The 14296-nt window shown below is 32.1% G+C and overlaps 1 protein-coding gene across 4 annotated transcripts in view; it reads left to right on the top strand.

Annotated features, from left to right (window-relative positions):
• The window catches only part of Pp2A-29B (Protein phosphatase PP2A regulatory subunit A), a 149305-nt gene that overhangs the window by 87376 nt on the left and 47633 nt on the right, over window positions 1-14296 (top strand). For all 4 annotated transcript variants that reach the window (XM_065502578.1, XM_065502581.1, XM_065502582.1 and 1 more), the window contains exon 8: window positions 8311-8583. In XM_065502578.1, coding sequence (XP_065358650.1) covers window positions 8311-8583 — 273 coding nt within the window. The remainder of the gene's footprint in view (window positions 1-8310; window positions 8584-14296) is intronic.

The following is a 14296-nucleotide window of genomic DNA, read 5'->3' as shown; positions in this document are numbered from 1 at the left end:
AAAAAAAAATTAATAAAAAAAGAGTCCATTTTGGAAAAAAAAAGTCAAAAAGGTTTTTGATTTTTCAAAAAAAAAATTAAAAAATGGGTCCATTTTTTTAAAAAAAGTCAAAGTTTTTGATTTTGCAAAAAAATTCAAAAATTTTAAATCTTGAGTTACAAAATACTTTTTTTGATAGATATCCCACTCGCATCCCACTAAGCGACCATATAGGTCGCTTAGGAAAAGACCTAAGCTTTCTTAAAAAAAATAAAAATAAAAAGGGCCCATTTTGAAAAAAAAAAGTCAAAAATATTTTTGATTTAAAAAAAAAAATCAAAAATATTTTATTAAATTTTTTCAATTTTTTTTTCGAAAGATTGCATAAATAGCTATTTAAACTATTTGGGACACATTTTGCTAAGAACAATAGGTAATAAGTTATATGGATAAAAAAAAACACCTGTTTGGCCAAAATGTCAAATTTTGACCTCCTATAACTCAGAGAGTTCTTGACCGATCTTGTTGAAAAATGGTGTCCGAATTACTATCCAATAGAACTAACATTGGTGCGATCGGAAGACATCGATTTCAAAAGTTGGTTCACTTGACGTGAAATGCCCCATATATAAAAGTCAATATGTGTTTGTTTGTATGATTGTTTGTATAGTAAGGCAATTAAGGCAATTAATGAACAACAAATTTGCGGACTAAATCTAGAAAATCCATGTTTTTCACATGAACAGAAACTAATTTTAGATAGACTAAATATATTGTAAATCTTTACGGTACGGGTAGCGAAGCACACCGGGTTTTAGCTAGTTGTTTTATAAAGAAATATAAATTAATAGAAATATAGATTATAACATATGTATATTTAATTATTAAATATCTTTAAATATGTTGCATATTTTCAAAAAAAAATATAATTATAATTATGTTTTCCAATGATGGATTAGAAAGAATGGATAAGAAAGATATTATTTGGCACATTCTTATGGAAAAAAAGAGACATGATAGAAAAAAAATGTGTATGTATGTTTAATAAACGATAGGTACAAATAAGAAAAAATTACATTTCGAAGCGGGTACTCAAAATTTAATTTTTTTTTTTGTAACGCAGTGTTATTTTGTTACGCTTCCACTGATATAAACTTTGCTTACTACACTAAGTTTAGTCGGAAGTCGATTTTAGTAAAGTTCAACAATGTATTTTTAAGAGATAGACTGATGAAAGCTTACTTTAAAACTAGATCGTTGAAGTATTCAGATGTTATGGGCGGTGATATTGAAAGCCGGATATATCTAAATGAGCATTATTTCTTGCTGCTGGCAAGCTGAACTCTTTGTGCAGGCGTTTACTTCAACTTATAACGAAATTCAGATTACTAAATTCGGATAGAATTAAAGTAAAGCTGACTCATTCCAGTGGTAATGAAGTAATCTATGGTGCTGAGGAATGTGCTGGATTGCTTTATGTTGATCATAACAATGATGCCGCTAGAAAACCCTAATGTATGTATTCTATCTTTTATTGGTACTGATTAATTTCGTTTTTTTCTCTTAATGAATCTGTATACATACATGGGAATTATAATTAACATGAATTTTATTATATGTCTTCTAACTACGGTTTTTAATTTCCCGACCTTTTTTGATTCCCGGGAATCGGGAAATTTTTTTCTACATTCCCGGGTACCCGGCTATTCCCGAAAAATATAATGATACTGTAAATTAGGAATAGTATAGCCAAATTTCGTATAAAAACTTAGTGTTATAATTATTATATATCAAGGGGGTTACTCTCTATTGCGATGCGAAAGGTAAATGCGTTAAGAATACAATTTTGTACTTTGTATCGTCTACGCAAATGATTTCGCAAAAAGAAGCAATACCACAAAATAAACAATAGCGAAGAATGACAAAATGAAATGTCAAAACTTGTAAATAAAAACATTTTTAAACTAATTTTTTGTGCGATGCGAAAACGCAATAAAGGGTACCAATTGTACCATTTTTCTTTCGCATCGCAATAGAGAGTAACCCCCAGAGCTTTGAATTAATTAATACAATTTGAGCTTAATTCACTAAAATCTTAATCCGTAATTAAAAAATGTCAGCCTTTCATTCCATAAATCCATTCCCAATATTTATTTTTTTAGATTCATTCAAAAGCCTTTGTTTAAACTAAATTAATTTTGAAGTTAATTAATATCAGAATTTATTCATACTTTGAATGATAAAGTTTTTGTTAATTCAAATTGAGTTAACATTTTTTTCTTGATTCAGTTTTGTTTTTATCATTTACAAAATTAATTGAAAAAATTGACGTTGAATTGAAGAAAAATTTAATCATTTAATACACTTTTGAAGCTATTTTGTTACGGATTTGAAAAAGAAATTTGTAGAAATTAGAATGATCCAATAAGAAATAAATTCTATAAATAATCAATTCTCTTTTTAAATTTTCATACGAAATCTAGAGTTGGGTTGTTCATGAACGAACAAGTTCAATTGAACAATACAGTCAAATGAACAATGAGAAGTTCTTCATTATTAAAATCATGTTATAATATGACAAATTCTATTTCCAAAAGCAACTGACATGTTCAAAACGAACAGGTTCACTGCAAAAACATTAAGCGAGCAATTGTTCATTCACTTAGTTCAGTCAAACACCACAGAATAGAAGTGAACAACTGAACAAAAATAACGAACTTGTTTATTTATTTATTTGTTCTGAACAAAAACGACCAATCAGTAAAAAGAACGATTATGCCCAACTCTACGAAAAATCACATATAAATAATACATAATAATAAGCGGTCTGTTATTGACGAGATATGAACAAAAAACTGTAAAAAAAAATTTCATGGTTATTTGGTGAAAAAGATCAGTATTAAATTCCCGGGATTCCCGACTAAAAATCCCGGGAATCGGGTATTGAAAAATTGGCAAAATTCCCGGGAGTTCCCGGGATAAAAACTCTACTTCTAACGTTAATATTGGTCCAATAATTAGTGGTGGCAAGTAAATTAGTAATTTTTTCAAAGCTATAAGACCCAGCACAAACTTTGCTTTCAAATAATCTGAAAAATAAGGGGAATTTGACGATAAGACCACTAACTATTGTACTGAAAGAAGTACTTATTTTTGTTCACGATATCCAAAAAGTAAGTACTTAAATACATAATTTTTGGCCGAAAATAAGTTGTTTTGTTAGTAGAGTTATTTATAGAATTGTGTATTTACAAACAAAAAAAAATAAAATAAGTCGCAGCCACGAGTCGAACCAACAACTATCCGTTTGCTAGTCTGCTGTACTCACTACACCACTGCTTAGTTATTTTATTGTGCATCAAATAATGATTTCCACACAGTAATAATATATTCTTTACTGTTTTTCTAAAAATAAACATGCAATAAAAAAAATGGGCAAATTGAGAAAAAGTAACGGTTATGTGTTTTGTTTGTTTATTTTGATTTTTTAGACATTACTACTTCGAAGGTAAGTTATTAAAAAAGACATTACTTGTAGCTTTGTAAGCGAAGTTTTTTTTGGGGAATGACCTAAAAATTGATCACTCAGCAAATAGTTGCAAGTTTGATGAACTCAGAAATATTTTGAGATTTTCCTCGATTGATGATTTTGTTGTATCGGAAACCTGGCTCAAACCCTATATTTCGAATTGTGCTGTAAATGCCCCTGTATATGCTGCCGTTATTTGTCTCTCCAGCGATCGTCGTTTGTCATCTTCTCTGGGAATTGAACTCCAACCCCTTCATAATTTGATGATAAACCGCCATAGAGTTATACGTTGTAAAGATATCCGTGTGATGCAGACAGACACCATGCCTTCAATTCAAAACGAATAGGCTTTCCTTTAATAAACATTTTACAAGATATTTTAGTAAAATTGTTTTATGCTAAATTCCCAATTTTTAATTTGATAAATTCACTGAAATTTATTGTTGGGGGATAAGCTAGTTCCTATGCGCATTTCACTGGTTGCTTAGGCCAGATCATCAGGAAACCTTTTCCCAAAAGGCTTTAGAAAAACTAAAGATATACAAATAAAACTATAGAGTGTTTGAGAATTACAGACATCAGGAAACCTTTTCCCAAAAGGCTTTAGAAAAACTAAAGATATTATACATATAAAACTATAGAGTGTTTGAGAATTACAGACACTCAAGCTTAATTTGTAAAAATATCAAAGCTTAAACAAAACACCAACAAAAAACCGTGATTTTATCTTTTCTTTCATTTCCTTACTACAATAGGTTGGTTTCTTGCCGACACAAACTGTAGTGTGTAAGTGAGTAAAGAAAAAACAAAAAAATAAAACCAACTTGCTTTATTGTTTTCGCCATAGTTGGGGGTAGTGCACTAAATGTTGATTGAAATCAGCATTGCACTATCACTCACTAAAATCGCAAAAAATTCAGTTTGCACTATTTTTTATCAGCTTTAGTGATAATGCTTATTTCTTAACTAGCACTAAAAATAATTAGTGATAGTGATAATTTTTTAACTATCACTAAACGAAGATTTAGTGCAAAAATCTGCACTACAATTAATTAGTGCAAAATTTTAACCTGCAATCAAAAAAAGGCTGCATTAAACATACTATCACTAAATTTTCAAAAATTAGTAGTCATGAAATTGTTGAATCCAAATTCGAAAAACCACAAATAAAATTTAGAGCAAACAACAAAACAGAATATTTTCTTAATGTGAACAAAGTTGACCACTAGCTACATAAATACCTAAAAAATATATAATTTGATCTTGCAAATATTTTTAAGGTTAAAGCACTTATTTCGAATTGTAAAGTAATCATTTTATTAGAGATTTATTGAATTTTGTTATCATATATTGAATTTAATTTTTCACTTTTTGTTTGACCAAACTGCTGCGAAAAAGAATCAGTAAATATATTTGCCGTGTGGTCACACTATATCAAACACTTTCATAAAATAATTGTTTGATCAAATAGAAAAAAACAGAAAATTATTTGCACAGCATGGCGGAAAAATAAGAGGAGATTATTTAAATATTTTTCGTACTAAATTAAAGACACAAATTCACTATTTTTTTTTTAAACATAATTATTTAAATTATTTTCACTAAATAATTGCATCAATAAATGAAGTCTTCTTCACATAAAAGTCATTCAGTCTAGGATGACATACTGGGAGAATAACTAATTGAAGACGTGAAGTCTATGTTGCGATTTTTGCAATTTTATGCGATTTATATTTTTATACGTTTAACATAGTCTGATGTTTGATTATTTTTTATTTATACATGGAGTTTGTCTATTTTCAAAATTTAAAATTGCTCATATGTACATATGGAATATTAACTGAAATTTTATACAGATTGAATTTAAAATCAAAGAAAATTGTTTATACATACATAAATAGTATGAATTGATTGTAATTAAAAAATAATTCTTAAATAGTATGATCTGTTTAATTTTTTTTTTACTGCAGAAGAAGAATATGTCTAATAGCATTTTTCACTTTTCTGATTTTAGTATCATACAAAAATTTTTAATATAAATTTTTAGATAATGCGATTGAATTGGAATTAATTAAAAATTTATGTAAAAAAGGTAAACATTTCCATAAAATTTAACAATATTTGTGAACATGTTCTTATTCTGAATGAAAAAAGTTTGGAAAAAGTCGTGTTCGATTAATAATATGTATTAAAAAACCAATAAGCATTTTTACTGGAATTCAAGTTGATAGCAAGTGTAATTCAAGCCTTGAGTTATAGAATAACAATTGAATTACAGTTGTATTACACTTTATTTCAATAGCATTCTCCAGTAAAAAGGAAACATAAATTCAAGCCATATGTTTTTTGTTTGAAAAATATTTAATCCCAATAAGCATTTTTACTGGAATTCAAGTTGAAAGCAAGTGTAATTCAAGCCTTGAATTATAGTCAAGCAATTGAATTACAGTTGTATTACACTTTATTTCAATAGCATTATCCAGTAAAAAGGAAACATAAATTCAAGCCATATGTTTTTTGTTTGAAATATATTTAATTTTTCAAATATTTTTAAAGTCTAAAACATAATTACATTTGCATTCAAGTCAAATTCCAACAAAATTTTCAAGTGCTTGAATTTTTGGGGCTTTGGTGCTTACTGGGATATTTCAAATATTTTTCAAGTATAAAACATGATTACATTTCCATTCAATTTCAATTATGAATTGTGATAGTAATATATTTAATAAATAAACATTTAATAATTATATTATTAAATTGTTCAAGCTTGTGTTCTTTTCGCGATTTGTTTTCATTATTTAGCGATTTTTAATTTAAGATATAGCAACACTACTTTTGCGATAACACATGATGCAACAGCTGTTATTTGACGCTGTTTGATCTTGCAAATGAATTGCAAGATCAAATAAAAAAATACCCAAAATACAGGAAAATATTTGCTTTTTAGTGGTCACACATTGGTCACATTACAAGAATGTTTTCATATTGGCAAATAAATTTGTTTGACCAAATTCAGCTGTTTTCTTGTTTGCAGTGCAAAAATATTTTCTGTTCAAACTAGAAACATAAAATATTTGACGCTTAAATAAAAGTACTGAAATTTCATAATTCTTTCAAATGTAAAGCAAAATCTGGTAATATTTTACTTTCTAGAAATGTCTTTTTTATTGATGAAAGAAATTAAAGTTGTTTTTCAGCTTTATTTAATAATGTGTGTGTTTGATAGTATTTCGGTGTAGTTTGATTAAACAAATATGGCAAATAAATGTGTACAGTGTGAACACAAAATCAACCCATGAATTATTTGATGTAGTTTTGATCAAACACATGAAATATCTTGTGTCAAATAATTTGCGTAGTCTGACCCTACCTTAAGTCTACTACTTTAGCGAATTTATCTTTTAGATCAATGTTGCTCTTGTCCAATAAATTAATGTATCGTTTTATCATTTCGGCACGATTTCTTGGAGAAGCATTATACATAATTTCAAAGCCTAAATATGGGTCCTTTGACCAGTATTGTTTCCATTCTGGTAATTTATGAAAACCGATAAATAACAAAAATCCAACATAACTTTTTATATCATGCGGCTCAACAAACAACGTGACATTGCTGCATACTAAATTCACTAGTCAGCTTAAGATATACAATGAATTTCCTTTTTTTTAGATTTTAATACGAATTAAGCGAATTTTATAAATGTTGCCTAATTTGCTACACATTTCAGCCCATTGCTAAGTAAAATTACCACAAGGATAGGTGATAGTTTTTCAAGCGTTTATTTGAATTATTTTTTATACGTAATAAAAGTGATACAAATTATTGCTTATAAATAGTTTACTGTTAGTTAATTTATCATTTTATATAATTTGTATACTTATCTCAAAATATGTCCAATTTTGGAGGTTGGCGAAAACGTTTGTTTTCGTCAAAAAAAAAGACACTAAATAAAAACGTAATTGAAAGAAAGTTCACTTTTTTATATATTATTAGCTTTAGAGCTGTTTAATAATATATAAACGTTTGTTTTCGTCAAAAAAAAGACACTAAATAAAAACGTAATTGAAAGAAAGTTCACTTTTTTATATATTATTAGCTTTAGAGCTGTTTAAAGAGCTGGTAAGTGAAATTAAAAAATATTTTTTCTGATTTTGACCCATTGTAGGTTCAACTTACTATGGTCTTATATCTATCATTAGATATCCATATTATCTATATTAATGACTTAGTAATCTCAGCCATTTGTGGACCAATTTTGCTGATTTTAAATAGCAAAAAACAGACGGACATGGCTTAATCGACTCCGATATCTATAGGGATCCAGAATATATATACTTTAAAGGGTCGGAAAATTGTATTGTAGAAATTACAAACGGAATGACAAACTTATATATACCCTTCTCACGAAGGTGAAGGGTATAAAAAGGGGACATTTTGGAAAAAAAGTTCGATTTTGAAAAAAAAAAATCAATAATTGTATGTCTTGAGTTACTATTACTATCCAATATGACTAACCTTGGTGCAAATTTCTATTACAAATGTTGGTTCACTTGACCTGAAATTCCCCATATATATAAACAAACTTCTAAAATGTGTTAACGTCAACTTGAGATGTGCAGATCTGAACTAATCGACTTTTTACTGATTTCTGCAACAATTACAAAAGAGCAATTTAATTCAGAGAGGAACAACTCTAAAGTCAACTCTAAAATATATTTTCGCATTTTCCGACTTGAATAACCTATTGTATCTAGTGTATGTATGTATGAATATTTAATTATTTTTTTTTTATTTTTTAAAGGAATGACTTGCCTGTTCTGTTTAAACATGTTAGCTGAGGTTTGCGGAACAGATATTACTACTAAATTGTTGCTCCCGACTGTATTACTATTGGCTTCAGATCCTGTTGCTAACGTCCGCTTTAACGTTGCAAAAACTCTTCAGAAGATTTCACCCTATCTTGATAGCACAGTTATAGATTCACAGGTTAAGAAAACGTTGGAAAAACTAAATGCTGATACAGACGTTGATGTTCAACATTTTGCTTCTGAAGCTATAGCTGGGATTGCTGCAGGTACTTAACAAAATAGCTCTTGCTGGTTATCGTACCAGTTTGATATTACGATCAATGATTTTTGTTTGAAATTTTAATCTTAAGAAATAATTATAGGCAAGCTTCACCATTTCTTCGGAAGGATTTAGCTAATATTTATTTTTATTTAAATTTATTTTATGTGATTGTTAATTGACATTTGGTCTTCAAGTCAAAAACCCGTTCTGAAGCTACTTAAAGAAAAAAAAACCAATACATTAAAATAAATGAGAGTACCCATAATTTACTTACATTAAAGTCTTCGCTGACTTACCCCATTAACACGAAGTGTGGTTATGTGTTAACTAATAGTTATATGTACTGACAGTTTTCATTCAAAAATAATAAAAACAGACCGTATAACTATTAGTTAATGCATAACCAGACTTCGTGTTAATGGGTATAAGTATTTCTTAAACATATTAAGAGAAAATGCCAAAAGTTTTGAAAGCCAATTATGGGCAACTTAAGTATTTGACATAACTTAATAAAATCAAATAAAATGAAGCAAATTCATAAATTGAAAAGAAATGTTTTGAAAGTAAATTATGGGCAAGTATTTTAGTTATGTACTTAATAAAAATCAAACTTAAGGTTGCTTAAGCCAATTATGGTTAGGCCAATAGGTAAGAACTAGCATTACAGTAATGCTTATTTGTATACTTTATTTTATTGTTGAGGCTTTATTGAAAATGTTAAGTTTTGTCAAATATTTTTAAGTTGACCATAATTGACTTTCAAAATTTTGAAATTGTCTTCTTTTTCACATTTTTTGTTTAATTTGAAAAAAGTATGAAAGATTCATGAAACTTTTTTTAGTCTAAAATTTTTTAGTCTAAATTCAAACATCCTGAGAATATAATTAAGCGATTGTAACCATAACAGTGGAGGCAACGCTCCACCTTAGTGAAGATACCCATGTAAATTCGTCTCATAATCCTATCACCCTATAATGGCTCCATCAATCACACTATAATAGCTCCGTCAAAAAACGCAGCTGTACTATATTCCCCATGCTGTAAGCCGTGCTCAATACAACACTCAACGTCATGCATTGCACTCTCCACAGGCTTACCCTTGAGGTAGGTGTGCAGTGCGTTGAAATTGCGGTGAGTATCTATATTGCTCCTAAGAGAAATTCCTAGCAGATTTATACGGGACATGGATAAAATTCGCCGTAACCTATTTGGTCCACCATTAATGTTGTTTACTCCTGCCTGACAACTTAACCATGCTCAGCTTTAGCAAATGGGTGAACTTGTTCACGACACTATCCATGTCAAAAGGCAGATCGCGTAAATCGAGCTGCGTCATGTCATTCTTCACATTTCTATAAAAGAATTCCCAATTTGTTCGTCTGTAATCCCTGTTTGGATGAATAGAAGGAACAGTTGGTTGCTACCCTTTAATCCAGCATCAGATTCTATATTTTACTGAACAAATCACAACGCAGGATCTATCACACTCTTTGGTCATACATTCACCTGATGCACTTCCTTATGATTTCTCCTAGTTTGGAACCAGTTATGTCCTCAAGTCTATCGAAAAACTTACTACACTTGCATATAAGAAATATATGTTCTATTGTCTCTTTCATCGACATTCTCAAACATCCTGCAAAATTCGGGAGTGCTATTGGACCATATACTAATTCTGGCTCTTATCGGGTAATGATCAGTAATTGCCACTACTAGAATTCTCAGACTAACCTTGTCCAACCAATAATGAAAATGTGCACAGGCTCTTGTGCACATTTTCATTATTGAAACGTCTGTAAATACCGCACAGCCGTTATTATATCGTCGAATGATGATTTACTCGGTGATCGAAATATACATATGTTATTGAATAATGTACGACTTTAAATTAACATAAACTATTTATTATCATTTCTAAATTTTAATTAATATTAATGAAGTTAACATGTTGGTGGCAAAAGAACGACTGGATAATAAAGAAGAATATCAGAAAGTGTTTTCGATGGTGGGGGGTTGCCATATCGACAATAATTTCACAAAAGAATTAAAATTAGATATTACAATTGCATATTACAACACCCCTCGACACAGTTGGTCGGATTCAGTCCATTTTTTACTTTCAGGAAATGCCCTAAACCCCGAAAATATGCTACATTTCTCATCCTCAATTTTGGCAGAGGCGCACCTCTGAACTTTATCGAGTATCTTCCTATAACTGTCCACTCTTAAAGCTTCACACCAGACAGTACAGTATAGTACATGAGCACATTCCCGAGACAGCCGGTTTTACCCTCCCAGCCAAGGGCTGTCAACTCAGCAACCACTGCTGCTACAAAACAACCATATGAGCACTTCCCAGCAGAAGCAGCGGGACTCGCAGATGAGCGTGATGACACTCAACTGAACAGCGATAGCAGCATGTTGGTTAGGTTCCATGGGCTGCAGCTCCTCAAGCAGCTCACGTGGGTCCATCCATGTCTAAGATTCATCCTTGATAGCTCGTCCAAGCATGATAGGAATGAAAATCCGAGGATGCGTTCCCTCAGGTTTGTAAGAGCTGGGCATTGGCAGAAAAGGTGGCACACAGTCTCTTCCTCTTCTTCATTATGACAGCTTCTACAGTAATCATTGTACCGTAGGCCCAATATTCTAGCATGTGTCTCGATTAAACAGTGTCCTGTAATAAAGGAGACAATTAGCCTTATTTGCTCACGACGGTATTCTATAAGTAGATTCGTCCTGCTGGCATCATATACGGGCCAAGTCGACCTCTCTGTAGCACAGGAAGGTTCATTAGTCCACCTGATTTTTGCAGTCTCATATAGTTTCTGCTGAACAGTCATCTTGCATTTAACAAGGGAAATACCAGAAAAGGGGTCGATCGCCTCATCATTCATCATCGCACCCCTTTTGGCTAAATCATCTGCTATACAATTACCCTGATTTCCATCGTGTCCAGCGACCCATATAAGCGTTATCCTAGAATGTCTCGCTATCTCATTTAGGGATACCCGGCACTCCTAGGTTAACCTAGATGTCGTCAGTAAATATACCTCAGCCAGTTGGATGCACGTTTAATGGCAGTAATTTCCGCCTAAAGAGCAGTACAAAAGTTAGTTAGCCTAAAGTAGGATTTTATCCCAAAGTTTTCAATATAGAAACTTCCACCGACCCTATTTCCCCTATTAGAGCCATCAGTGTATATCCGTATGGCGTCAGCAGGGGGAAGAGTCCGCGCTGCCATAAATCCCTGTTCGGGATCATAATATGGAAATGTCTATCGAAAAAAGGTTTTGCGATGCAGTAATCGAAATTACCATGTATGTGTCCATAGTAATTCAGTATCTTAAGAGTGTCCAATGTCCTTACCAGATCAGGCCTTAGTCTCACAGCAGAGTTGAGAGCCATTTGTATCACCATCAAATGCACTGGTAACCAGTTGAGAATAGTAAAAAGTGCCTTAGAGGAAGTAGACCTTATAGCGCCTGTAATCAGTATCGCGATAGTCCTTAGAACTCTTTTAACGGCCTTCCGGTGAGTAGCATTATCCAAGGCCTGCCACCCCACCAATATTCCATAGAACAAGATGCTTTGAAGATCCAATTGATACCTTTCGGCATAATACCCCAGTTAGTACCAATTGCATTTTTGCAGGAGTAGATGGCCACATTAGCCTTATTAATTCTGTTCTGAATGTTTAAGTTCCAGGATAATCTCTTATCTAGAATAATGCCAAGATGCATTATCCCTGATTTCAAGACTGATTCCATTCAGTCTAGGTAGTCTAAAGTCATCGATCTTATACCTCCTAGTGAAGAGAACCAATTCCGATTTTTGGGGATTCACACTAAGTCTACTCGATATACTCCACTCACTCAGTGTACTTAATGCCGATTCCATACAACTAGATATTGTATCCAGAAATTGACCAGATATAAATTCTGCAACATCGTCCGCATACGCGACTGTTTTATGGTGTTTTCTTTTCTAAAATAAAATGATGCCTTATAAATGTGTAATATTATTATCATGTTACACATACCCTTGCAAAGTGAAACATTTTTTTCTATTAGAATGGAACAAAATAATTTCTTGATTTTACACTTAACGCTAATGTATATTGAATGAATTTTGTATTAAAAAGCGATATTTAACACTGCACAGTGGTTTAGAAACTTTTTTTTTTTGAAATAATTCGGTATCTCGGGAACTATTGGAGATATTATTACAAAATTTCACATGGTTAGAGCTGAGGTGTTTTTGAGTTGAATTACATTTGTTCAGCTTGCTAGGGGTAATACGGGCCAGTTTGTGCCCCCTCAAAGTTGGTCACCTCGGGTCTCAAAATTTTTAAAAAAATCCCCAAAAATTCATTTATGATCCGAATGATCTGAAGTTCCACAAACCTTGCCCGCTTTGATAAATTCAACTCAAAAACACCTCAGCTCTAACCATGTGAAATTTTGTAATAATATCTTGAATAGTTCCCGAGATACCGAATTATTTCCAAAAAAAAAAGTTTCTAAACCACTGTGCACTGTTAAAACGACTTTCGACATTCAATTGTGTTTGTTTGCCAACAGCATTAACAACACTGATTGTCAATAATAGAAATCAGCTGTTACTCAATTGCAAAAAAGTACTTAACGCAGTTGCAAAAAAGGGTATTATCTCACACTGAAATATAATTGAGGGTGAAATATGTAACATATTTACCACTTATTTATGCAACATATTTAGAAAGGAAAACGGCAACTTTTCGCATGTTTGCATACATTTTTAGAATGGAACATTCATAAATGGAACATTTTTCTCAGAAAAGAAAACACCATTAATCATTCTGTTGTCCATCCTGACCAACAGGGTATTCATAGCCAGATTCCACAGAAGTGGAGAGGGTTTTCAGCAAAAAGGATGCAAGACTAATTGGTCTGTAATCCTTTGGTTTAGTATGAGTTGCCTTACCTCCTTTAGGAATGAAGACTACTCTACACCTAGTCCACCATGTAGGAATATATGTTCATCGATACACGCTGTGTATATGTTAATGACCCATGGTATAACTATTTCTTCATTCTTCTGAAGATCAGCAGGAATAATGTCATCCGGCCCAGGGAATTTAAACGAGTCGAAGCTTTTGATTGCCCACTGAATTCTTTCCCTGTTCACCGGATCAACAAAATCAGCAGCCCCATTCGCAGTTTCATCATCGACTGGGAGGCAGCCTGGGAAATGAGCGTCTAGTAGGACCTCACGTGTTTCCTTACTATTCAGAGTCCATCTACCACAGGGTTTCTGAATATAGCTTGGTACAACCGGAGAGGTTGACACAATTTTACGTAATCGGTTAGCCTTAGAGGATCCTTCCACGCCGTCACAGAAGTCCCTCCAGGCTTTCCTTTTCGCATTCCTCGTAAGGTTATTGAAGTAATTCAATGAGGACTTGTATGCAGACCAGTTACCCAACCTCTTTGCCTCATTGAACAGTTTACGACAAGTCCTTCTGGCGTGTGCTATTTCTGGATTCCACCATGGAGGTTTATTCCTACCTCTGCGGGTGATCGGCCTACAGGCCATATTAGTAGCCGATTGGAACGCTTCTGTAAGTGTCTCAACTGCTACCCAATTAGTAATCATGCTGTGGTGCTCAGCACTCACAAGTGTCAAATAGGTAGGTTCAGAACCTCTATTTACTACTTCCAAACTACTCGGGGTTG

The sequence above is a fragment of the Calliphora vicina genome, chromosome 2, assembly GCF_958450345.1.
Source record: "Calliphora vicina chromosome 2, idCalVici1.1, whole genome shotgun sequence".
Taxonomy (NCBI): Eukaryota; Metazoa; Arthropoda; class Insecta; order Diptera; family Calliphoridae; genus Calliphora; species Calliphora vicina.
The sequence above is the reverse complement of the archived record's forward strand: the minus strand, read 5'-3'. Positions and strand labels throughout refer to the sequence as shown.